At 40.2% G+C, this 21,732-nt stretch overlaps 3 protein-coding genes across 4 annotated transcripts; 1 reads left to right on the forward strand and 2 right to left on the reverse strand.

Annotated features, from left to right (window-relative positions):
- Positions 1–1,882: 1,882 nt before the first annotated feature.
- ormdl2 (ORMDL sphingolipid biosynthesis regulator 2) lies at positions 1,883–8,664 on the forward strand. Of its 2 annotated transcripts, none has more exons than XM_060894221.1 (4): positions 1,883–1,921; positions 3,305–3,488; positions 4,708–4,859; positions 5,952–8,664. In XM_060894221.1, exons 2-4 carry the CDS (start codon positions 3,315–3,317, stop codon positions 6,085–6,087), a joined length of 462 nt encoding a protein of 153 aa, XP_060750204.1. In that variant the 5' UTR covers positions 1,883–1,921; positions 3,305–3,314; the 3' UTR covers positions 6,088–8,664. The 2 variants fall into 2 exon arrangements, with proteins under 2 accessions (XP_060750204.1, XP_060750203.1); XM_060894220.1 differs by lacking the exon at positions 1,883–1,921 and adding an exon at positions 2,455–2,587.
- A 1,783-nt stretch (positions 8,665–10,447) lies between these two features.
- On the reverse strand, positions 10,448–16,390 carry nemp1 (nuclear envelope integral membrane protein 1). The gene is made up of 9 exons (XM_060894901.1): positions 16,248–16,390; positions 15,929–16,050; positions 14,865–15,084; positions 14,707–14,779; positions 13,355–13,448; positions 12,923–13,037; positions 12,563–12,788; positions 11,778–11,954; positions 10,448–11,037 (listed from the first exon to the last, which is right to left on the reverse strand). The coding sequence occupies exons 1-9, from the start codon at positions 16,354–16,356 to the stop codon at positions 10,833–10,835; spliced, it is 1,341 nt and encodes a 446-aa protein (XP_060750884.1). The 5' UTR covers positions 16,357–16,390; the 3' UTR covers positions 10,448–10,832.
- Positions 16,391–19,292: 2,902 nt separating this feature from the next.
- On the reverse strand, positions 19,293–21,442 carry si:dkey-126g1.9 (required for drug-induced death protein 1). The gene is made up of 2 exons (XM_060894124.1): positions 21,210–21,442; positions 19,293–20,943 (listed from the first exon to the last, which is right to left on the reverse strand). The coding sequence occupies exons 1-2, from the start codon at positions 21,378–21,380 to the stop codon at positions 20,794–20,796; spliced, it is 321 nt and encodes a 106-aa protein (XP_060750107.1). The 5' UTR covers positions 21,381–21,442; the 3' UTR covers positions 19,293–20,793.
- Positions 21,443–21,732: the final 290 nt, after the last annotated feature.

Raw genomic sequence — 21,732 nt, forward strand, 5'->3', positions numbered from 1 at the left:
TAAGCATGCATAGTCCATAAAGATCTAATCAATATATTGTTTCATTGATTCATTCTATGTGTTTGGTTGTTTTTAGATTTGCCTGTCCAGGGTTGTTCTTGCTTTGAAGAACTATAGCAGGATCTTTGGAGATGATGGAATATTTCAGGGCAGAAACACCAAATGTAACAAGTGGAGAGCAAATGCTACAGCTATAGCTGAGGTTACAAAACAAATCCTGGAAGCACTAAAGGTAATATTTCTATAAACAATCATATTTGATGTAATAATGACGTATATGTGAAAGATTTAGTAAATGTTTTTTTGTGCTGATTTGAATATCATGCCCTTAATCATATAAAGTAAACATAGACATTCTGAACCTGATTATAAACATTCAGACTTTTAAATTAATACAGTTCAAGTGTCAACGCACTTATTTGACTATGTACCTAATTTAATACGATTGCTAACTTTAAAATCTGACCCTAGGAGCCATTGGAGATTCAGGCACCCATGTTGGTTGATAACTGGATGACCGAGGGCTATCTTTGCCGTGACAGCGTCGAGCGCCTGTACTCCTTCTCCATCGTAATGGCTCGTGTCTTTAGCCATTTATTTTCACTTCAACAGTCAGCTTAGATGAAAAGGATAGCGGTGAATGATTATTTATCATAATTGTGTTTGTCAAAATGTGTTAAAACTATTGCATTTTGAACAACAAAAACAAAACATTGTTCTCATGAGTCATGATAATTCCATTCCGTACCTATCGAGATAACTAGTCATAAAAAGTATATTCATGTCTTGCGTGAAATATTGTGTATTTATTAACTTATTTATTTGAACAATATTTATTGATATTTATTGATTCGTGTAATCTTGCATGTGCTGAGTACATTACAGTATGTTACAATGTAACTATGGTTGTTTTTATTAAACATATTTAATAAACTTACAAAGCTACACTCACGTCTGTGTTGCCCCTTCTCTTTAAACTGTATTTTCTATGAAATTATTACCTACAGAGGAACTCAGTCCTCATTGTGCCATTGCACCAATAAGGAAATGACGTTTAATATTATTGAATTTCCCAATCTGCAGCCAATGTCTTTTTGTAAGTAGAGGAGGAAGGTGTGCTTTCCAAAAACATTCCCACTATATCTAAATGTCTTCCTGATACATTTACAAACAACATATTAAATAAAGAGATTACTCTGAACACTTCACGTAACGTGTTCGAATTACGTGTAGAAGGAAAAATAAAAAAAATTAAAAAAAAAAAAAGAATAACCAGAAGATAGACAAAAGAAGACCCAAAAGGACGATGTTGACATGGAGCTTGTTATTTCTTTTTTTCCTCATTCTCCTGTTACACAATATGGAAATAGAAATGAATAGAATAGAAATGACCTAGCAAATATGAACTTATAATATATAATAGCTGTTTATATGTATATATATATATATATATATACAGAAAATTTGAAATATTGAATTGAAAGATGTATATCTCAAAACACTGTTAAAAAAATAATAACAATAATAAAAAAAAAGCGTTTTAAAAATGTACGTACGATCTACTATTGGACTGCTGGACCAATCCTAAAGCGGCAATGATGAACGACAGGACATATTGACCAATCAGAAACAGGAAAGGGCGGGACTAAGCATGGAATTTCATCCTTTTCTTGTTACACTCACAGTAGGCTTCAATTTTATGATATTAAATCGTATAAATCTTAAAAACGTGTATTAAATTTAAAAAAATTATACAACGTTTGAAAAAAAAGAAAAACTTTGATTCCCGAAAATAGTGTTACGAGGGTAGATAGTGGACCAATCAGAAACACGCAAGGGAGGCGTCGTCAACGGAACGCCGACCAATCAGAAACAGGAGAGAGCAGAATCTGGAATTCGTGACTTCCTGGTTACAGACAAGGTGTGTATGTGTCTTATAGTAGCGTTTATTATTCACTATTTTACTCGATTTAATCGTCGGGTTTGAAATAAACACCTTCTGATTCGCCTCACTGACACATTTCCTTTTGAATATGGTGTCAGTTCTGGGTGTAAAATCCTTTAGCAGTATGTTAGCAAAGGTTGCTAGCTAACTAGCCTAATAAATAAATAAACGAATTAGTTACCGTATTTCGTCCACGGTGTCGTTTAAAACGTATAATATACATTATATAAAGGTCTTAAATGGACAAAAATCTACTTTTTCATATCAACATTTATCATTAATATTCTGTTATTAGATTAAACTGCGTTTATTGACACGTCTGGTTGTTGACGTGATGCAGCAGCGCTTTAGTCTTTTCAGCTCCGTCACCTCACCTTCTCAGCTCTACTCTGTGCATAAACAAACCAGCTTACAATGATTTGGCTTCCTCTTATAATAACAATAACAACAACAACAACAATAATAAAGGCTTTTTATTTGTTGCCAAAACTAACATCAACGCCATTAACACTCATCTCAGGTCTCAGTCTAACTCTGGTGTAACTCTGCAACAGCTCAAGTCCAGTATTTGAACCATCTACTCAACTTCTTCTATGCTGGAGTTATAATTTATGACCTCAAAAGTATTTGGAGAAAGAAAAGGTGAGAACATAACGAAGCACTTCCCTAGTCTAGTCAAGTCTAGTCTGAGTCTCTTTCACGTTTTCATTTTCATCAACTGCATGTGGTCTTTGGGGACAACAACCTCCTCATCGATACGACATTTGACGGAGCGTATATTTATAATCACACCCTCCGGTGTCACCCAAATGAGGATGAGGTTCCCCTTTGACTCCCTTTGATGGGTCCCTTGGTTCCTCTCAAGGTTTCTTCCTTTATCTTTAAGGGAGTTTTTCCTCCCCACAGTCACCTGAGTCACCTCAGACTTGCTCGTTAAGGATAAATACAAATACATTTAAATATATCAAATATTAATCTTGAATTTTGGATTCTATTTTTCCTTATAATGACCTTTTGTTCTATGTATGTTCTGTAAAGCTGCTTTGAGAAAATGTCAATTGTAAAAAGCGCCATACGAATAAATTTGAATTGAATTGAATTTTCATCCCCTTTTAAATCTCATTGTAAATACACGAGCAGCGTCTGACTGTGACATCAGCTCAGCAGACGAGTGCTAAACTTTCAAAGCAGCACCAAAGTCGCTCAACACTAACGATTTAATACAAATGAGTGTTTATCAGGGTGGTACTGATAAAAGGAAGGCAGGGAGAAACAAAACTACGGTTCTTCAGGAACAGAAATCCACTGAGTAGCACTGCTAATATCCACTGTAATAACCTTTCTTGTCTTTACACACAGCGCTTGCAGGATGAATGTGGGCGTCGCTCACAGCGAGGTGAACCCTAACACGAGGGTGATGAACAGCAGAGGGATTTGGCTCACTTACCTGCTGCTGACCGTCGTCCTACACATCGTCTTACTGAGCATCCCTTTCCTTAGCGTGCCGATCGTGTGGACCTTAACCAATGTCATTCACAATCTGGTCAGTCTATGCAAGATGCATTTTGTTTAAAGGAGTGATGCATGCTGGGCACAGTGGCTACGCTCACACCGATATAGGTGGCACAGATCAGGAATTCATGTGGCTTGATAGATGTTAGAACTTGATATTTGTGCGTGAAGGGTTTCAGGGAACAGGTACAGACAAGAGTTACTTACAGTTACAAATGTGAACGGTTGAGATAAACAGATCTGTCCTGAGTCAGAAATCAGAACTGTGGAAGTTAGCTTGTAACGTGAACGCAGCCGCTGTGAATAATTCTCTGCATATTTATCATCTTCTTTCTTATACCAGCACCGAGATTAATTTGTACCTCTTCAGGATGTTAATAAGGCTATTTCAAGGCAGTTCTTTTCAGATCTGGGAAAGTATTCGAATGTTTTAAAAGACTGATATTGTGTCATCAGTGTAACAGACTCTGGACACTAAGGTTCTAAGGTTATTCTTTTAATCTGTGTGCTAACAGAATGACAAATACAAACTATAACTATTCTGTTAATTCAGTAAAATTTTGAGTAAAACTCCAGAGAGAACATAAACCGAGCATGTGCAGTATTTGTAATTTTCATATTACGTTCATATCACAGGTACAGCAACACCAGAAATATTGGCACCCATAGTGAGAAACCTTGTGAAAAAAAAAAATGCTATATAAATATTATTAATAATTATTGTTAATAGTAAAATGATGATGGAATTACAGTTTGATTATAAAAATCAATAATAATGAGACCTTTTATGATAATAAGAACATTATGAATTATATGCCAGGGAAATGTAACCTTGAACGAAATGTATTCGGAAAACGTTTTTTATTTTTATTATTATTATTTAAATGTTCCTAGAATAAATTTGCAGCAGAAAGTTTATTTTTGTTTCTTCAGTTAAAGATGAGACGGAGATAATGAATAATTCTGGAGCTGACTGTACCAGTTTTCTGTTTTTTTTTTTTTTTTTACTGTTGAACATAGAAGTGAACATGCCTCTATTACTCTACTACCGTATTTGCACATAGGAGAAAGCAGAACAACTGTGATTCAGCTCTGAGTAAATATTAGTCAGTGAGAGATCCTCAGTGACCGAGCCGTTCAAGAAGGAAGTAACGTAACGAAAAGATCGGACGTCTCGGCTGTGAACTCTTCAATGAACTTCCTTATTCTGGTCCTGGAGTCGAGCGCTGACTGTGCGTTTTATTTTCCAGGCCATGTACGTGTTCCTTCACACGGTAAAGGGCACTCCGTTTGAGACGCCAGACCAGGGCAAAGCCCGCTTGCTCACTCACTGGGAACAGATGGATTATGGCATCCAGTTCACATCATCAAGAAAATTCCTCACCATTTCACCCATAGTACTGTGAGTTCCTAGTGACACCACATGAGAAACGTGTGTGTGTGTGTGTGTGTGTGTGTGTGTGTGTGTGTCTATCCAGTGGTAATTGCATAATTGTTAGGATACAACATTCATAATCATTAGACACATATGGGATCACAGTTTATGATAAATAACACCTGTAAGATGTTAAGATAATGAACAATACACCATGTATGATTATTATTCTGCCACCTCATGCATGAGGTCCAGAATGTACAGATATGGTTTAGGACAATAATCAACAATTCAAAGCTGCAGTCTTTTATTCCTCTTACACCACATCAGATTATGAACAAACAGAATTTATTTATTATTATTTAATTTATTAGTTAAGGGGGAAAATGTTTTTTTTCCTTTTATAGTTACACTTGAAGTTACATGAAACAAGTTCCTGCTATCTCTTAAGGTAGAGCAGCGATAAGCTGTAGATTCCCTCACCAGCCGCTTTCTCTTTCTCTCGCACTCTCTCTCTCTTGCTCGTGCTCACTCTTACTCTTGTGCGCGCACGCTCGCTCACACACACACTCCCTCTCTCTCTCTTGCTCTTACTCTCCCGCATGCTTGTTCACGCTCACTCTTACTCTCGCGCATGCTCGCTCACTCTCTCTCATGCTCTCATGCTTGCTAACGCTCTCAATCGCTCCCTCTCTCTCACTCTCTTACTCTCGCCCACGCTCGCGCTCACTCTCTCATGTTCGTTAACGCTCTCACTGGCTCTCTCTCTCGCTCGCACACACTCTCACTCTCACCCTTGCGCTTTCTTGTATGCTCTCTCTCTCGTGCTCTCTCTGGGATGCTACCAATAACCAAATTACTGACACGTTCTCCCCACAGGAAACATCCCAATAAACGTAGGGAAAGTCACTATGAACTAGCTGCTACTTTGGAAACAGTAATATTTTAGATCAAGGGCATCAGTATAAAGCTGTGATTTGACATCTTGTTGTAAAAAACAAACCAGTCCCTCCAGGATTTCATCATTCTCCTCCGTGTACTGACAGGTTATTATTTTCCATTGATTTAATAATATAATTACTTGTTGCAAATTCTACCATGATTTTTGTCTTCTCTTAGGTACATCCTGGCCAGCTTTTACACCAAATACGATGCCACCCATTTCCTCATCAACACAAGCTCCCTTCTCAGCGTCCTCCTTCCCAAGTTGCCTCAGTTCCACGGAGTGCGTCTGTTCGGCATCAATAAATACTGATGCGACCTACAGATCGGTGGTCAGGAGGTAAAGGGGACAGTAGCGCAGAAAGTCTTTCAGTTTAATTATCAGCCTTGTCTTAATACGAGCTGACGCTAAGGAAGCAACACAACTGAACTTCTTACACCTTATCGAAAAAGGACCTGCGGTTTAAATTTTCTTAGTATTTTCTCCCATCTTTTTTTTTTCTTCACCGGAACCGGAAAAGCCGGTTTTCCAGACGACGAATTCACTCCAAGCGCAAGTGAATTTATATATTTATTTATTCGTTCTTAAAAAAAAACCTTCACGCCAAGAGACTCAAACGAAGCCGAATCCAGTAACAGAGCGAGTTTCCGTCGAACGTCTACGATTAAAGTGAAAGAAGGTTGTAGGAGAATAAAAACATCCAACTACACACACGGATAAAGGATCAGAGCTAGTGCACCAAACCTTCAAGCCCCAGCCCGACCCCCAAGATACAAACTCAGCGAGTCGAATGACTGACAATCGTAGAAGTCTGACATACTTCTCTAACAGCGACGCACAACAATAGAGTAACACACAGAAAGCACATTGTAGATATACATAAACACACACGTGTGTGTGTGTATATATATATATATATATATATATGTATGTATGTATATATATATATATATATATATTGGCCTGGACTGATGTTAACACGCTCTCGTTTGAGTTGGGTGTATAGACGTGAATCAGAACTCTGATCCAGACCTGCAAGATCCAATAAATAAAGCAGGGGCAGGTGTATTTTACCCCATGTCGTCAGTCAGATATGGATCACATGAGGTTAAGGCCAAGTTCGTTAACATGCCGCTTTCTACGTGGCATAAGCAATGTTTGTTCACTTATTTTTTAGTTTCCTGAAGCGTTAGTTCATGTTACAAATCCATAGACTAGAACCCAGTTTGGTAGAAAATATCACAGGCGTGTATGCAAACGAGGGGCGGGATCGGTGTGAACGCTTGACCGGAGCAGGCAGGACGGGTCAAATTGTCTGTGGTAGAGGGCAGGTTTGGGCAAATGTTATATGCCTGGAATTGATTTGGTAGAAAACAGGATTTGTTAGGAGTTGGTCTTTCAGGAGTGGGTGGGATAGATATGGAAATAGAAACAGTTTGGACAAAGTTTTGGGAAGAATGAGCAGGATTGGTCAGAATTCTTTTGGGATTGATCAGGATTGGTCAGAATGATTCCCTGAGCGAATAGGAATCGTAAGTTATTTTGGGAGTGCCCTGGGAGCAGTGAGAATTCTTTCAGTTGTGGACAGGATTGGAATCTTTCGGGGAATCTGAGGGACGAGCAATTCTTTCGGTTTAGTCGGAATTCTTTCAGCGGATCGGTCAGGATTTCACGACAGGGCGGTCAGAGTTCTTTCAGGAGCGGGTGGGACCGATCCGAATTTGTGTGCGTGAGCGGGATTTTAAAAACCGTCCTGTTTACAACCTCTAGTTGCGTGTTCAGGTTACCGGTCAGACTCAGAGCGGCTTTCACAAACACCTTTCACAAGTGGAGATCTGGATACTGTGCAGTCCCGTGTTGAGTGATGAAAGGCCCACTGCAGGCAGTGTTTTTTTTTATTTTTATTTTTATTGTTTTTTAAAGAATACAAACAATATTGTCGTGATCACCGCTGTTCAGTTACAGATGCCTGAACCTGACCGCTCTCTCTCGCTCTCTTTCTCTCTCGCTCTCAAAAAGCCTGATTTTGATCACAAATCAAAACAGTCGGGTCACAATATTACATTTTAAGAAGCGATTCATCAGTTTCACCCTTTTTTCCCCTCTCCATCAGTGGGATTTATCTAAACCGACTCATCTCTGGAAACCTCACAGTCGATGCTGTTATCATCTCATCATTTGTTTTGTCTTTGAAGTGCCTTGTCTCGCGTTTTTCATTTTATGTGTATCGATTGTCGCGTGTATCACGTTTTTTCCCCCTCGGTCTAGATTCCATCATTCATTGCTTTGCAGCGAGCAGTTTTTTTGTTAGCTACTTGACATTTATACAGGATGCCGACGTCTTTAAAAAGGGGAACCGTTTAGTCTCAGAACATTTACACAATCGAGGTCCAGCTTTAATTCAGACTCATTCGTACGTCTAAAGCAGGTTATTGCAGGAATGACTGCATGCCGTTTGGGGCAAAAAAAAACTAACTATAAAGCAAAAAAAACAAACTACTACACATTTGATCATATTCTACAGCTAGAGTTCTGGGCGTACAATGTGGCATACTGTGTTTATTTTTGGATACCTTTTTTTTTTTATAATATATTATATTGTTTGTAGCCATAAACGTTGACCCCCTACGATAAACGATCCCTGTTCACGTCTGTGTGTGTTTTCACGTTTAAAGATGATTCATTCTGTCATTTCTCGGTCAGTTCTATAACAGGCTCAATCGTGGGCAACGAACGAATAAACGACGCACTGTACATATTATACTGTCAATTATAAATCCTGATATAATAGCATCACTTTGTTTTCTGTCCTCTGTCTTGTCCATGAGATCCTTTCATCACCTGCAGAAAGACTCGTTTAAAAATGCAATAAAACGTCTGACAAAACTACTCCTAGTTTCACGTATCCTAATTCGATAAAGGTATTCTAGGCTGTTTATGAAACCTTAAGTATTTGATACAAACCGCATGTTAACAAGGGAATCCTCCCTTCGATCACGGACCACAAAGGGAACCTCACGTACAAACAAGGAAGTGGGCGTTATCAATCACCAGGAGGAAACCCAACACACTCCCACCTTCTCCACTGTCCATACACAGATCTGCGGTCCATCAGTGGGGAATTACACGTGCCGCTGGATTACCTGTGTAGGTTCACCTGTCTGTCCCTGGGAAAATCCGAGTGTTTTACATGCTGCCTCCACGTGAGGTTAGCCCATTTCCAACTCCATGCTGATGGGAAGCCCCATTCCTCTCTCACGGCTTTCTCGCAGGAAAGAAAACCTGGCGAGAGGAAAAACGAGTCCCTGCACTTCTGTTTAGATTTGCATAGTTTGTCAAACGCATCTCTTTCCCAGGGAACTACATGCAAAATGGCCCGTCAGCACTACTGAAGAATACCGAGCAGGCAGCGTGAACCATCAGAAGGCAGGAACTCGACGAACATTTGCATCGCAAGAAAAAAAGTTCGCGAGAAAATTTGCGTGTTCGAATCTCAGCTGGAGGGAAAGCAAAAGCAAAAGCTGAGTGACATTCACTGAGGTACACAGCACAGCACAAAGGAGACAGTGTGAGATGTTTCTGCTTATTCATGGTTCCTGGATATCAGCAGAGGAGCTCATTCTGACTTCTGAAGGTCACCGTCGCCACACCATTTGAATAAAAGTGTCGGGATTGTAACGATCAGCCGAGCCAGAGCGTTTAAAGGGGAACTAAGCCGTAATCCGCCGTCCGTCGCGTGCTTAGGGGAAAAGGAGTCGGGTTTTATTGCCACATCGGGGGAGTTAAAAGTCGACAGCGCTGATGTGTGTCGAAGCACAAAAGCAAAGCAAAGAGAGAACTGACCGCTCTCATGGCGTGGGTTCTCACACGTGTGGGAAACAAGATAAAATGCCAGTATTTTCTAAAACTGACCACCAATAACAAAGTTGCTTCACTTGCTATGAAGTCATCAGAATCATCAACAAGGTAAAAAAAAAAAAACTACAGTAGCTGAGCTGATCAATGTATAAACTACAATCAGCATTAAGTCATCATACACCAGTCATCATGAACACGCTCATCCTCGACCGGGCAAAGGCGTCTCTGCAGTTCAGATACAGCTGGAAGGTTTAACACCACTATGGAACAAAACATTATCACTTCACCTTGTTTTGTTTATAGACAAACTAATGAACCTCATCACCGTTTATCCATTTTAATCGCTTTGTGTGACCTTTTCAATCAAGGATTTTTTTTTTTACATTCCTAGCATATTAAAATAAATAATTTATTAATTAAATAAATAAAAACAACAAAGAAGAAAAAAAAACCCACCCACACAAATTCCCTCTCTCACCCCCCCAATCCCCCCACCCACTCATGTGCTCTCTTGTGCACACACACACACTCATTCTCTCTCTCTCTCACACACACACACAAAGGTATTTGGGGGAAACTGGAGAACCCATAAATGCCACTAATCTTACGTGGTATTGCTGCCACCTAGTGTGCTGCTTTTTCCCCCCAAAACCGACTTTGGACACAAAAGAACCCATTTCCTTTTTTTTTTTTTCTTCTTTTTAAATAAATTTTTTTATTTTAATTCTTAAAAAAAATGCACTCCAGGCAGTAAATTAAAATTTGTCTACCTTAGAAAAAACAAAATTCCAAAAAAAAAAAAAAAAAAGCCTGTAACAACATTGTGTTAAAAAAACAATTCAGAAGAATACATAATTTAAAAAACAAACAAAAAAAACAGGAAGTGTGTGTTTGTGTGTGTGTTGCACACGCTACAATGTCATCAACCTGCAAAAAAAAGATCTCAGATCCTCTTCAAGCATAACGATGGCTCGGATTTATTTTTAACACGAGCTTATCTGTAACCTTTATGTAGGAAAACATCCACTGGTCGTCCTGATTAACTGTTACAGCTGAAAGGTCTCTGTGCTGGTGTACAATCAGGAGCTCGTCATTCCTGGCTCCTACCTCACATATGGCTTTGCTTCTTCATGTTCACATTCAGGTTGTTGCTACGGAGTCAGGAGCTCTTTTCCGCCCTGCAGGTTTATTTCCTCACCTCAGTTCTTTCTCCCTGCGTTTCTCCACGGCGACGACACGTTCGGTTTCTCGTCTTCCTCGGTCTCCCACGCTTCTCCTTCGTCTTCCTCGTCCGTGGCGAAGAGCTCGTCCTCGAACAGCGAGCTGCCGAAACCGTATTCCTGAGCGTGCACCGAGACTTCATTGGGCATCAGATGCGGAGAGCCCTCGATGAAGTCGGCAAACCTGAGATGAGAGCAGAAATGAAGTCAGAGTCACGTAACGCCGTGTCCATGTCGTTTAAAGCCGTCGTTAACTCCTGTTCTAAAGCTTTTACTGACTTTGTACTGAAAATCATCGATGGTTCTTTTCAGGATAAATAAAAAGAAATTAATCAACAACATGCAGTTATGAACCCCCATTAAAAAATAATGTAAATTAATTAAAAATCTCTCATCCGATTGGTCGGATGCCGTCGATGGACAGTAGGACTATTTGTATTAATAAGCTGAAGTGAAGTGGTGGATGCTGGACATAATTTCATGATAGAAACCTGCCGTTATTCAACGATAAAAAATAAAATAAAAAATCCTCTATCGTCTATTTAAAAATCGTCTATTTAATCGTTACGGAAGGAGTTTCCAGCGTCAGTGCTTTGAAACGGCCGACAGGTTTTCCACCGAAGGACCCGAGTTTGCGATTTGTTTCATGTTCGCGCGACGAGCTGCTTTTCATCGTACTGACTGAGAGAGAAAAAGAGAACAAGCTGGCGAAGAAACGACTGACGGAACTTACAGCTGCCATCGACAGCGACGTTCCTTTACTCCTTATTCCTTTACCATTACATGTAAAGGATAAAAAGTTTGACTCATCGTAAATAAACGTTCGAACGTATCTGTATCGTTTCTGAGTAACTACACGGTTATTAAACGCTTCATATTACGAGGGACTGATGATGATGATGATGACGATGATGATTTGCTGACCTCTTGGGAGACTGCAGTCTGGACACAGTTTTCCAGGTGTTAAAGTCAGGACTGCTGCACTGCTTCCTCAGCTCTTCCAGAGCTTTCTGAGTCTCGACCTCGGCCTGTTTTTGGTACTCCTCCTCTGTCAGCAGGCGCCGAGGCTCCGGGTTCCAGCACAGCTTGGGCTTCAGCTTCCTGGTTAAACAGAAACCAGAGCAGAAGCACAAGGACAACACTTTATATTTGTTTATTTATTTTTTCTTTAAAGCTAAAAATATTTAAGTAAGAGGTGGGAGTTTAGACGTCGTTTGAGGACAGTCGGTGATTCGGGGGGTTTCGTGTGCGTCTTGAAAACAAGTTCATTCTGTTTAAGTTGCAAAGGTTGAATTTGCGAAATGACGAGACCGAAGGAGGATCTCATGGGAGCGGCCTGTGTGTGTGACATTAGCAGCTTGAGAGGATTCTCAGTTACATTTCGAACAACAACCATCAGTAAAGGAAGTCAGGGATTTCAAAAGAAAGAGAACTTCTCCAGAACATTTTAGAGAACTAATTGATGTGTTTGTTAATCATAGTCAAAAATTGCATGATGTGTTTCAGTCACTCAACGATTGTCTGTACGTTTAGGTTAAGACTGGCAAGTGTGTGTGTGTGTGTGTGTGTGTGTGTTTTACATAAGGAAAGAAAACATCCTGAAATCGTATCTAAGAGCCTGCTGAGACTGAACTGAGACTCAGAACGTCTTTGTCAGAAGAATAAATATAAATAAATGCCTTGGTACACCTTCGATCCCTGTTACTCACTCGTACAGAGTAAAAGCTATGGTCACTGGGTACTCCAGGTTCCTGGCACAGAAAGCAGCCACCATGATCGCTAGCGCCACCTGCTGGACCTGAATGCCGGTGTATATCAGCAGCATGCCGAATATCTGCAGCGTCCAGGACAAGATGTTTATACTGCGTTCCTCCACCAGCGGCCCGTGGCGGTAACACACGGCGAAGCTGACGAACCCCACGACTGCGATGTAGCCTACAGAAAAAAAATAAAGCACCATCAGATGAAAGAAAGAAAAAAAATAAATAAAAAATAGAATCCTGACCAATCAGATTGAAGAATGACCGTTGTATAAGGACAAACATTTAATCCTTATGTAAGAGATTTACCTAAAGCCAGGTGCCAGTGCTCTTTAAGGATGAGCTGCAGGTTTTTAAATACGAGCTGGATCACGTACAAAGAGAAGGACCAGCCTCCCACCAACAGCAAATAGAAAGGACTTTTCTGTTGGACACAATAATAAAGATAAAGTGTAAATAAATAAATAAATAAATAAATAAACATACACACACACACACACACACACACATACATATATATATATATATATATATATATATATATATATATATATATATATATATATATATATATATACACACACACACACACATATATATATATCTATATATATCTATATCTATATCTATATATATATATATATATATATATATATATATATATATATATATATATATATATATAAACCCCACTCCTTTGAAGACGAATCATGCTAATGATAATAACGTGTTTACGCTGACCTTTGGCAAAAAACGTCCTAGGATGAAAATGAGGATGATGAGGGAAGCGATCATGCCTGTACTCATTCCCGCTGAGTAGTAGAACACCTGACTCCTTTAAGGGAACAAAACATAGAACATGTCGGCGGCTAATGCGAAGATGACAACACGTAAGTCACTGTTTAACCCTTTTTTTTTTTTTTTAGCAGAACACTGGCTTTCTGTTCCAACTGGCAGGATGAAAAAAATTTCCATTCATTCAGTATAAACAAATGATTTTATCACTGCAAGTCTGATCTAAAACGAGTCAGGAGTCTGTTGGCTTTCGGTGTGAGACGCGTGTTTTTCCCTCTGTTGATATCCTTATGCTGTATTTTCATAACCGAACACTTGGGGCATCTCAGAAAGCAGACATGAGTTTGATGTCAACATTTGTTTGGGAAAATATGATGTTTGTGGTGGTTTTTGATGGATATTTTCTATGAATATAATCACCCCTAGTATTCTAGAGAAAAAACAGAAATACTTGTGAAACATTACAAATTCTTAAAGTCCTGAGAGTTTACTTTCATATGAGCTTCATATTAACACCGCTGTGGAGTGAGACGTGACAAAAACGTTCAATCACCGATATGGACACGAGACAAACAGGAGCAAATTCCATTTCTTTGGCCTCTGGGAAAAATAGCTAACATCCACTCACTCACTCACTCATCTTCTACCGCTTATCCGAACTACCTCGAGTCACGGGGAGCCTGTGCCTATCTCAGGCGTCATCGGGCATCAAGGCAGGATACACCCTGGACGGAGTGCCAACCCATCACAGGGCACACACACACACACACTCTCATTCACTCACGCAATCACACACTACAGACAATTTTCCAGAGATGCCAATCAACCTACCATGCATGTCTTTGGACTGGGGGAGGAAACCGGAGTACCCGGAGGAAACCCCCGAGGCACGGGGAGAACATGCAAACTCCACACACTCAAGGCGGAGGCGGGACTCGAACCCCCAACCCTGGAGGTGTGAGGCGAACGTGCTAACCACTAAGCCACCAAGCCCCCCATAGCTAACATCCAGACTAGGAGATTTTTCTTCAACCAGCAGCAGACAGGCAAGATACAGAATCTCCTAAAATGTGCCATGTCACATCGGGTGCTTTTTATCTCATGACCAATTTGTTCACAGCATTTGAGCCCAGAGCTGGTAGAGATACACATGATAAACAGTGCAGTGTAATTAGAGATAACAGATTTGTTGGTTTGGGGATTTTACTTTAAGATGATGTCACAATCTTGTCTCTTTCCATGGGCTCCATACAGTGTTTTAAATCACTGCATTTTCATGTCACTCATCATGATCTTACCTGCTGAGCAAATCCGCAAAGAAGAACAGAAAGACTCCAGCCAGAAACACCAGAAACAGGGAGATGTCAAATCCTACATCAGACAAAAGACACAGTTTAGTGACTGCTTGGACTCCAAGTGAAAGGATACTGTGACGTAACAAGCATGTCAGTCTCACTTCGGCTGGATTTTACGGTGTAGGACACCAGGGTGTCTGAAGGATCCACACGGAAACAGGTCTTGTGGTTGAAAAGGCTGATGCTTACGCTGGTCTCGTTAGTCTGCTCGTTGATCCAGTGCTGCACCATGGACCAGATACTGAAATGTTCAAGCTCTTCCAGCTCCTCTTCAGCCTTCACTACAGTCACCTTCAGCGCCTTGGAGCTCCATACTTTCACCTGTCAGAGCAGAGGAAAAGAGAGGAGAGGAAAAGAGAGGAGAGGAAAAGAGAAGAGAGGAAAGGAAAAGAGAGGAAAAGAGAGGAGAGGAAAAGAGAGGAAAAGAGAGGAGAGGAAAGGAAAAGAGAGGAAAAGAGAGGAAAAGAGAAAAGGAAAAGGGAGGAGAGGAAAGGAAAAGAGAGGAAGAGATAGGAAAGGAAAAGAGAGAAAAGGAAAAGAGAGTAGAGGAAAGGAAAAGAGAGGAAGAGATAGGAAAGGAAAAGAGAAAAGGAAAAGGGAGGAGAGGAAAGGAAAAGAGAGGAAGAGATAGGAAAGGAAAAGAGAGAAAAGGAAAAGAGAGGAGAGGAAAAGAGAGGAGAAGAGAGGAGAGGAGAGGAAAAGAGAGAAGAGGAGAGGAAAAGAGAGGAGAGGAGAGGAGAGGAGATGAAAACAGAGGAGAGGAGAGGAGAGGAAAGGAAAAGAGATAAAAAGATAGGAAAGGAAAAGAGAGAAAAGGAAAGAAAAAGAGAGGAGATGAAAGGAAAAGAGAGAAAAGGAAAGAAAAAGAGAGGAGATGAAAGGAAAAGAGAGGAGAGGAAAAGAGAAAAAGAGAGGAGAGGAGAAGAGAGGAAAAGAGAGGAGGAGAGTATATATAAATAAGTATGTGGAAGCCTAGTGGTTAAGGTGTTGGACTACTGATCAGAAGGTCATGAGTTTGAATCCCAGGTCCACCGAGCTGCCACTGTTGGGCCCCTGAGCAAGGCCCTTAACCCACAATTGTATAAAAATGAGATGTAAATGGCTCTGGATAAAGGTGACTGTTAGATGTTAGGTGTAAATGTAAGTACACTGGTAATAAACCTACTTGGATCCTGGTCCAGGTTTCCTTCCATCCAGGAGCAGGAGTCGGGTTGTTGTAACAAAAGTGTTCAGCTTCATGAAATTTCACCTCTTGTCCATCTTTAATGTTGATAATGTTGCGTGTAGCTGTACATAAACACAGCAGTGTCATTACTGTAACATTTATAACGCTGAATAGTAACTAAATAATAACATTAACCACTTAATAACATAAACAACAACATAAACAACAACTGTTATGGCTGTAAAACCTTCAGTTACTCAATAAACTCTATCTATTCTAGGCATAATAACTATTCTATACGTTTACAGACGTGTTTTACCGAATGTGAGGTTTAAAAGATGAAGGAAAAACAAAAGAACAAACGCGACGCTTCCTGTTCTAACGTTTGTCAAATAAAACTCTTCCTTCATTTTCATGCATCCCGCCATGTTGTTACTTTCACTTCTTCGTCAGAGACTTCAAGCAGCTCGCAGTGGAGCATCAGCGCCTCGTGACTCACCAGCGCCCTCTGCTGAGCTTTGAAATATCTGTGAAGGAGCTTATATTCAATAAAATCTGAGTGGAAGAGACTGAGAGTGATGGTGTCACATTTTTATAACATTTTAACCACAATTTATGCATCATATGACCAAACCTATGTGGACACCTGATCTTCACACCCATTTGCGGTTCTTCCCCGAACGTCGTGATGTTCCAGCATCATGACGTCCCCTGTGCACGAAGCACAGAGCTCCATGATGACACGGTGTGTGAAGTTTGGAGTGAAAGCTTCACACTTTCACCTGTCAGAGGAGAGGAAAAGAGAGCAGAGGAAAAGAGAGGAGAGGAGAGGAAAAGAGAGGAGAGGAAAAGAGAGAAAAGAGAGGAGAGGAGAGGAAAAGAGAAGAGAGGAGAGGAAACGAAAAGAGAGGAGAGGAAAGGAGAGGAGAGGAGAGGAAAAGAGAGGAAAAGAGAGGAGAGGAAAGGAAAAGAGAGAAGAGGAAAGGAAAGGAAAAGAGAGGAGAGGAGAGGAGAGGAAAGGAAAAGAGAGAAAAAGAGAGGAGAGGAAAGGAAAAGAGGAGAGGAAAAGAGAGGAAAAGAGGAAAAGAGAGGAGAGGAGAGGAGAGGAAAGGAAAAGAGAGGAGAGGAGAGGAAAAGAGAGGAGAGGAGAAGAGAGGAAAAGAGAAAAAGAGAGGAGAGGAAAGGAAAAGAGAGAAAAAGAGAGGAGAGGAAAGGAAAAGAGAGGATAGGAGAGGAAAAGAGAGGAAAAGAGAGGAGAGGAAAAGAGAGAAAAGAGAGGAGAGGAGAGGAAAAGAGAAGAGAGGAGAGGAAACGAAAAGAGAGGAGAGGAAAGGAGAGGAGAGGAGAGGAAAAGAGAGGAGAGGAAAGGAAAAGAGAGAAGAGGAAAGGAAAGGAAAAGAGAGGAGAGGAGAGGAGAGGAAAGGAAAAGAGAGAAAAAGAGAGGAGAGGAAAGGAAAAGAGGAGAGGAAAAGAGAGGAAAAGAGGAAAAGAGAGGAGAGGAGAGGAGAGGAAAGGAAAAGAGAGGAGAGGAGAGGAAAAGAGAGGAGAGGAGAAGAGAGGAAAAGAGAAAAAGAGAGGAGAGGAAAGGAAAAGAGAGAAAAAGAGAGGAGAGGAAAGGAAAAGAGAGGATAGGAGAGGAAAAGAGAGGAAAAGAGAGGAGAGGAAAAGAGAGAAAAGAGAGGAGAGGAGAGGAAAAGAGAAGAGAGGAGAGGAAACGAAAAGAGAGGAGAGGAAAGGAGAGGAGAGGAGAGGAAAAGAGAGGAGAGGAAAGGAAAAGAGAGAAGAGGAAAGGAAAGGAAAAGAGAGGAGAGGAGAGGAGAGGAAAGGAAAAGAGAGAAAAAGAGAGGAGAGGAAAGGAAAAGAGAGGAGAGGAAAAGAGAGGAAAAGAGGAAAAGAGAGGAGAGGAGAGGAGAGGAAAGGAAAAGAGAGGAGAGGAGAGGAAAAGAGAGGAGAGGAGAAGAGAGGAAAAGAGAAAAAGAGAGGAGAGGAAAGGAAAAGAGAGAAAAAGAGAGGAGAGGAAAGGAAAAGAGAGGAGAGGAAAAGAGAGGAGGAGAGGAGAGGAAAGGAAAAGAGAGGAGAGGAAAGGAAAAGAGAGGAGGGGAGAGGAAAAGAGGGGAGAGGAGAAGAGAGGAGAGGAAAGGAAAAGAGAGGAAAAGAGAGGAGAGGAGAGGAAAAGAAAGCTTGTATTCAATAAAAGCTGTGGAAGAGAGTGATGGTGTCACATTTTTCTAACATTTTAACCACAATTTATGCATCATATGACCAAACCTACATGTATGTGGACACCTGATCTTCACTCGAGTGTCCTGCACTGACCCATAGTACATCAGATAAGATCTCCTACACTAAATTTGAGGTACAGTAAACAACCCTTCACGTTAGTATGTGGGTCTTCTAGTAAATTTGGAAACGCACAGTTATGTAGAACGTCTCTGTGTGCTCTAGTGTTAAAGCTTCACTTCACTGGAACTAAAGACACTGTTGGAGCATGACGACGTCCCCTGTGCACAAAGCACAGAGCTCCATGAACACATAGTGTGTGAAATTTGGAGTGAAAGAACTCGAGCGTCCTGCACTGAGCCCTGTCTCTGACTCAACCCCGCTGAACACCTTTGTGATGAATTGGAGCACTGACTGAACCCCAGACCTCCTCACTCAGTGTCTGATCTCACCGAGAATCTTGTCGTTGAACCAACACAAATTCACACAGACATGCTCGAAAGTCTAGTGGAAAACCTCTCTCTCTCTCTCTCTCTCTCATTTTCTACCGCTTATCCGAACTACCTCGGGTCACGGGGAGCCTCACGGGCGTCATGGGGCATCAAGGCAGGATACACCCTGGACGGAGTGCCAACCCATCGCAGGGCACACACACACTCTCATTCACTCACACAATCACACACTACAGACAATTTTCCAGAGATGCCAATCAACCTACCATGCATGTCTTTGGACCGGCGGAGGAAACCGGAGTACCCGGAGGAAACCCCAGAGGCACGGGGAGAACATGCAAACTCCACACACACAAGGTGGAGGTGGGAATCGAACCCCCAACCCTGGAGGTGTGAGGCGAACGTGCTAACCACTAAGACACTGTGCCCACTTAGTGGAAAACCTAGTGAAAGTTATTATAACAACAAAAGGAAGGACTAGATCCAAAATGGGATGTTCAACAAGTTTAATGATCAGGTGTCCATAACCGTTTGGACTGTAAACACTCGTCCAGAGTGAAGGATCCGATGAGCAACACTTTCTAAAACCTCACAGTGAGTTAGCATACATTCTTCAGTAGCTCACATTCAAACATAGAAGACAACAACGTGCAGAAAAAAAATCCTTGTATATCAAAGAACACAACAAACAAAATTATTACAATTATTTAATTCATTCATTTTCCCCCATTCATTCAACACAGAAAAATATATATATATATTTTCCATCCATAATAAAAAAATATAATAAACAACACACTATTTAAATCCCCCATAATGCACTGGCTTAAACTCCTACAATATTTAATAAGACTTTATTGTTTTAGAGGTTTAAATGAAATAAATTTTAATTTATTTTAAGGCACATTTGCCATGTCAATAAAGATGTATTCAGGGAACCAAACACACACACACACACACACACACACACACACACACACATACACACACAAACACACAAATACACACACACACACACACAAACACACAAACACACACAAATACACACACACACACACACACACACACACACACAATTATTCTGATATGGGGGAAATTTAGACCTAACAATCGACCCATCATACAATCTCCATACTGTTTTCGGAGATCGGAAGGAAACCGGAAATCTCATGCAGACACAGGAAGAAAACGTACAGGAACTCCACACAGACAGTGAAGTTCTCTCAGGATCAAACCAGGAACCCTGGAGCTATGAAATGTCAACACTAAACCAGCGTTCTTCCGATCCAGAACAATGGTTTTTGAATGGACGTAAAGATTAAAGATTACGTCACAGCATTATTATTATTATTATTATTATTATTATTATTATTATTACACAGTATTTATTATAAGATTATTTTATAGTATTTAATTTTATTTTAAATGTAAAAAAAATGCACAGATATACAGACTGTTATCAAGTACAATACAGAGCACGTGTCAATATGTAGCCTGCATCCTTTCAGATAATAAACACTTTCTCCATTTTTTCTTTGGCTCAAAAAACTTTAATTAATCGAGTATTAAATATTTCTTTAATGGGTGACAATGATCACACAAAGTACTAAAAAATAGGGAATGAGCAAACCACCAATTTATGGCAGTAATGAAAAAGGTCTCTGAACTTTATAACACTTGGCGTTTCTGGTCTTTGCAAGAACATCCTGTTATGATCTGCTGAACAATGTGTAACTAAAACAATTCAGGCAGAGCTGCTGAACGAACCAGAAACAAATAGACAGAATTGTCTAGAAACAATTTGCTAGGTGGTACAATGATAAAGTGGTTTATAATTAAAAACATGTGTGTTTAAATCCTGCCAATGTCAAGCAAGAGCTTACTTTAATCTCAGAAAAAAACATTTATTTAATGCTTATTATATTTCAACTAAGCAATTATAGAAATATAATTCACGACAAATTGATACCTAAATAAAACACAACTGAAAAGGAATCACTATTAAAAGTTACATCTCCCGAGATATTAAAACTTTATGCAATTCTTCCTGTGCCTTTATTATTATCTGGATGTTCTAGGTTTTTAAAAACCGAACCAGTGTTATTTTGCTCCAATTTTTCCAAATAGATCCTAAAAACGAGAGTCTCAATGCCACCCAGGACACCGAATCGTCTCCTTGGGCCGGCTGACTTCTCATAAATGATTTGCTCTCGTCTTGTCTGAGCTTAGTCTGAACTCAGGGACGAACGCAGTAGGAACGTTGGGTGTGCAATATCCCACAGTGAAGTTCTGAAGTCCCAACAACAGACACTTCCAGCTGTAGCGCAGAGCTTTCCTTACATTCTGCAACACAAAGCAAAACTCTGTTAATCATCAGTACTGCTTCATGGGTCAATACAAACCTACTCCTAACAAAAAAAATGTAAAAATAAAATAAATAAATTCCAATATGTTAAGATACGTGTGGTATATGTAAAGAATAAAAGACAACACATCAGCAGTGCTACATTTTTCTGACTCCACAGCATTCTGTTTTTTATATTTAAAGTTGTTCTCCTGCTAAATAATTCCTCACCATTAAATGATTAAAATGTGCAGATGTGCATTACCTTTTTATATTTCTTGTACTTTGTTTTCTTTTTTGCTTTCTTCTCCTCCTCGGCTTTGTCCTGGCTCTCGTTCTCCTCTAAAGTCTCATATTTCCTTGAGAAAACATATCGGTGATATCTGTTCTCGTTCTGATCTTCATCCCACGTCTCCAGAAGAGATTTAGGCTTCATTCTGTCTTGCAGCTTTTCCTCCTGTAGAGTTTCCTGCTACATACTGACCAAACCTTGGATCACGGGGTCGGACATTCACAGCGTCGAATGGGAGGGTTTACTGCATTAGCTTTGAATCAAATAAATAAATAATTCAACCATCTTTGTATTCTTTAAAGAAGAAGATGTTTGTTCCAGAATGGAGACAAATGATCTCGTATGGGAAGAATCATAGTCCTTTATACTGTGATGAGTTCTGAGATGTTTGAACTTTCTAATCAGTACTGAATACATCGGAGTCACACGAGGAGATAATGTAGGACCTTCATGTTATCTATATTATGATAGGGACTTTTAAGGACGCACAAGACTT

This window comes from Tachysurus vachellii, chromosome 19, assembly GCF_030014155.1.
Source record: "Tachysurus vachellii isolate PV-2020 chromosome 19, HZAU_Pvac_v1, whole genome shotgun sequence".
Lineage (NCBI taxonomy): Eukaryota > Metazoa > Chordata > Actinopteri > Siluriformes > Bagridae > Tachysurus > Tachysurus vachellii.

Excerpts from the sequence above, each read along its gene's own strand:
- ormdl2 (XM_060894221.1), top strand. The coding sequence starts at position 3,315 with ATGAATGTGGGCGTCGCTCACAGCGAGGTGAACCCTAACACGAGGGTG. Across the intron at positions 3,489-4,707 it reads CCAATGTCATTCACAATCTG|GCCATGTACGTGTTCCTTCA; the intron begins GTCAGTCTATGC and ends TTTATTTTCCAG. Across the intron at positions 4,860-5,951 it reads ACCATTTCACCCATAGTACT|GTACATCCTGGCCAGCTTTT; the intron begins GTGAGTTCCTAG and ends GTCTTCTCTTAG.
- nemp1 (XM_060894901.1), bottom strand. The coding sequence starts at position 16,356 with ATGGCGGGATGCATGAAAATGAAGGAAGAGTTTTATTTGACAAACGTT. Across the intron at positions 16,051-16,247 it reads TCTTTTAAACCTCACATTCG|CTACACGCAACATTATCAAC; the intron begins GTAAAACACGTC and ends GTTTATGTACAG. Across the intron at positions 15,085-15,928 it reads AAACCTGGACCAGGATCCAA|GTGAAAGTATGGAGCTCCAA; the intron begins GTAGGTTTATTA and ends CTGCTCTGACAG.
- si:dkey-126g1.9 (XM_060894124.1), bottom strand. The coding sequence starts at position 21,380 with ATGAAGCCTAAATCTCTTCTGGAGACGTGGGATGAAGATCAGAACGAG. Across the intron at positions 20,944-21,209 it reads AGTACAAGAAATATAAAAAG|AATGTAAGGAAAGCTCTGCG; the intron begins GTAATGCACATC and ends TTTGTGTTGCAG.